Source organism: Solanum stenotomum, chromosome 8, assembly GCF_019186545.1.
Source record: "Solanum stenotomum isolate F172 chromosome 8, ASM1918654v1, whole genome shotgun sequence".
NCBI lineage: Eukaryota > Viridiplantae > Streptophyta > Magnoliopsida > Solanales > Solanaceae > Solanum > Solanum stenotomum.
Window position 1 is genome coordinate 30,606,939 of NC_064289.1, and position 3,827 is coordinate 30,610,765.

The 3,827-nt window shown below is 38.8% G+C and overlaps 1 protein-coding gene across 1 annotated transcript; it reads right to left on the reverse strand.

Moving 5' to 3' along the window:
• Positions 1 to 716: 716 nt before the first annotated feature.
• Positions 717 to 3,561, reverse strand: LOC125873694 (uncharacterized). The gene is made up of 3 exons (XM_049554569.1): positions 2,665 to 3,561; positions 1,317 to 2,577; positions 717 to 1,111 (listed from the first exon to the last, which is right to left on the reverse strand). The coding sequence occupies exons 1-3, from the start codon at positions 3,559 to 3,561 to the stop codon at positions 717 to 719; spliced, it is 2,553 nt and encodes an 850-aa protein (XP_049410526.1).
• Positions 3,562 to 3,827: the final 266 nt, after the last annotated feature.

Genomic DNA, 3,827 nt, shown 5'->3' on the forward strand with positions numbered 1-3,827 from the left:
CAAAATCTGGGTGCTTGAATTTTCAGCTTTCTTCAGCTTTGCGCACATGTGGAAGAAAATTCATAACGTGGAGTAGGAGCGCCAGAATAATGAGCTTTTTTTTTTGTTGGAAAGACGACTTTGATATCTTCAATCCATATAAAAATCACGTCTATAGGATTTATGGATTAATACATATTTGTCTTCAAAGTCAGCTCAAAATTTGGGTGTTTGAATTTTTAGCTTTCTTCAGCTTTGCGCACATGTGGAAGAAAATTCATAACGTGGAGTAGGAGCGCCGGAATAATGAGCTTCCTTTTTTGTTGGAAAGATAACTTCGATATCTTCAGTCTACATAAAAAAAATCACATCCATGGGATTTACGGATTAGTACAGATTTGTGTTTGAATTTGGCTCAAAATCTACGTGCTTGAATCTTCATTTGAAAGAATTAGCATGATATTCACATGGCGACGTTTTTTTTTCTTTTCTTGTTTTCTTTTTATTTTTTATTCTTATGACTGAACTAGAGTAATAATACTCTAAGCTGCCTACGTACCTCAGTGAAGAGGATCAAGTCATTATGTAGTTCAGAGAGTGATTTTTATTATTATTTTTTTTTTGTGTCCTAGCTTTTGCCTAAGCCGCCTCTTTCAAGATTTTCAACCTAGCGGACATTTTTTTTTTTGGGGCCGTACACAGTTTATACTCTTGCGGGCTAGGAGTATGACGCCGCTTCAAGGATAGTACTTCTTCAAGAATTTTCCATTGATGGGAACAATCCGCAAGCCGTCTACATCCACAATTTTGTAAGCTCCGCTTGAATAGACTTCTTGAATGACATATGGTCCATCCCATTTTGATGTGAACTTGCTTTTCAATTTATGAGATATGATAATTGGTCTTCTTAGCACAAGGACTTGATCACCGACTTGGAAAGACCTTAGGCAAACCTTTTTATTGAAAGCACGAGAAAGACGAGTTTGATAACACTCAAGACTTTGTTGAGCTTCCAACCTTTTCTCATCGAGAGATTCTAACTCTTCAAGGCGCAGACAAGCATTTTCTTCTTCAGTAAGTCCCTCTTGGATGGAAAGCCTCAATGACGGTATTTGTCGTTCAAGTGGAAGGACTGCTTCAGTTCCAAAAAACAAGAGAATAAGGAGTTGCTTGAGTCAGTGTGCGATGAGTCGTTCGGTATGCCCAAAGAGCTTCTTCCATTCTATCATGCCAATCCCTTTTAGATTTGGAGACGACCTTCTTTAACAAGTTGCACAAGGTCTTGTTAAATGCTTTAGCTATTCCATTTGCAGCAACATAATACATTGATGAATTACGTTGCTTGAAGCCAAAAAGGTCGCAGATCTTATCCATCAATTTATTGGTGAATGGCTTTCCATTATCTGTTAGTATATAATTAGGAATGCCAAAACGATAGATGATGTTCACCCTGATGAAGTTTGCAACATTTTCCTTCTTTACTTCTTTGAGGGCAACAACCTCAACCCATTTTGAGAAGTAATCTGTCGCAGCCAAGATATACAAGTGACCACCAGAAGATTTAGGTAGTGGTCCAACCATGTCTAGCCCCCAAGCATCAAATGGCCAAGATGCAACAGTCGGATGTAATACATCAGGAGGTTGGTATATAAAGTTTGCATGAAATTGACATGCTTGACATCTTCGAGCATAATCCAAGCAATCTTTTACCATTGTTGGCCAATAATACCCCATTCTTTTTATATGAAAGTGTAACTTGGTCCCAGATTGATGTGATCCACAAACTCCAGAATGTGTTTCTTGCATAGCTTGAATCGCTTCTTCTTCCCCCAAACAACGCAAGAGGACTCCCTCGAATGATTTTCGATAAAGAGTATCTTTGTAGTAAAGAAACCTAGGAGCACGATGACGAATTTCAGTCTTTCTCTTTGGATCTTCTGGAAGTATATTGTAACATAAGTAATCAATCAGGTCATGTCTCCAATCGACTATCTCAGCTTGTGAGACAACTACAAGATGTTCAAATTTGTTTTCTTCATCCACATCCGGTGGTACTATCCATTTTTGGCAGATAGTGATTTGCGCTTGATCAGACAGAGTTAAAGTTGAAGCCAAAGCGGCTAAAGCATCAACTTTCTTATTCTCATTTCTTGGAATATGTTGAAGAGTTACATCTCCGAGCCATCTAATCAATTTTTGTGCATAGTCATGATAGAGACGCAATTCTGGCTTTTTGACTTCATAGCTACCCAATAATTGATTGATCACTAATTCAGAGTCTCCAAAAACTTGTAATTGCAATAGCTTCATATCAACCGCCATTTCAAGCCCAAGTATTAAGGCTTGATATTCTGCAACATTATTGGAGCAACATTGTGTTAAGGTGAAGGAATACTTCAAGATCTCCTCTCGAGAAGTGACAAATATCACCCTAGCGCCAGCTCTTTCGCGATGTGACGCCCTATCAAAATACATCTTCCAAGGCGGTTGAACTTCAACAGCCATTGCATTTTCATCAGGTAATTTATTAGTGAGTTCCCAATCATCAGGTATCGGGTGGTCTGCTAAGAAGTCTGTCAATGCTTGCCCTTTCACAGCCTTTTGAGGAACATACACAATTTCAAATTGCTAAAATTGGAGATACCATCTTGCTAGTCTATCATTGAGGACAGGTTTCGACATCACAAATTTGATGGGGTTGGCTTTAGAAATAAGACGGACGACGTGAGCTTGAAAGTAGTGATTCATTTTCTGAATTGAGAAGACTAATGCCAAACATAGCTTTTCGATTGGCGAGTACTTCAACTTATTTGGTGTCATCATCCTACTCAAGTAGTAAAGGGAATTTTCTTTCTCTTTGCCATTCTCTTGGGCTAAGAGTGCTCCCACTGATCTTTCTTGAGCTGATATATAAAGTGTCAATGGCTTTCCAGGAACAGGAGCTGCTAAAACTAATGGTTTTGTCAAGTAAGACTTGATGCTCTCAAAGGCATTACTACAAGCTTGGTCCCATTCGAAAAGATTGCCCTTTTTCATAAGGAGGCTGAATGGTTGGCACTTTCTTGCTAGATTCGAGATGAATCTCCTAAGATATGTTAGCTTTCCTTGCAAACTCTTCAATTCATGGATGTTTCTTGGCTGTACCATTTTCAGTATTGCATCTACTTTTACTTGATCAATTTCTAATCCTCGATGTCGTACAATAAAGCCAAGGAATTTTCCAGAGGTAACTTCAAACGCACATTTCAAAGGATTCATTCTAAGTTGATAACTTCGTAGTAGATCAAACACCATTCTCAAGTCTTGCAAGTGATCACACTGTTTTCTTGATTTCACTACTAAATCATCAACATAACATTCAACATTTTTGTGAAGAATGTTATCAAAGATGTTTTGCATAGGTCTTTGGTATGTTGCTCTAGCGTTCTTCAAATCGAAAAGCATTACTTTGTATCTATAAATGCCCTTAGAAGTGCGGAATGCGGTCAACTCTTCATCCTTTAGCGACATACGGATCTGATTGTAGCCGGATGAACCATCAATAAAAGACGTCGCCTCATACCCAGTTGTGGTATCAATCATAAGCTCAGGGATATGAAGTGGAATTCATCTTTGGGACATGCATTATTGAGATCCCTAAAGTCAACGCAAACTCGAATTTGCCCATTCTTCTTCCTCACGGGGACAATACTTGAAACCCATGTGGGGTACTTAACTTCACGGATAAAGCCAGCCTCAATAAGATTGTTAACTTCAGTTTCGATCACGGGAACCAATTCAGGCCTAAAATGCCGTTGAGCTTGCTTAATGGGACGTGCACCGCTTTTTCACAGGAAAATGATGGACTG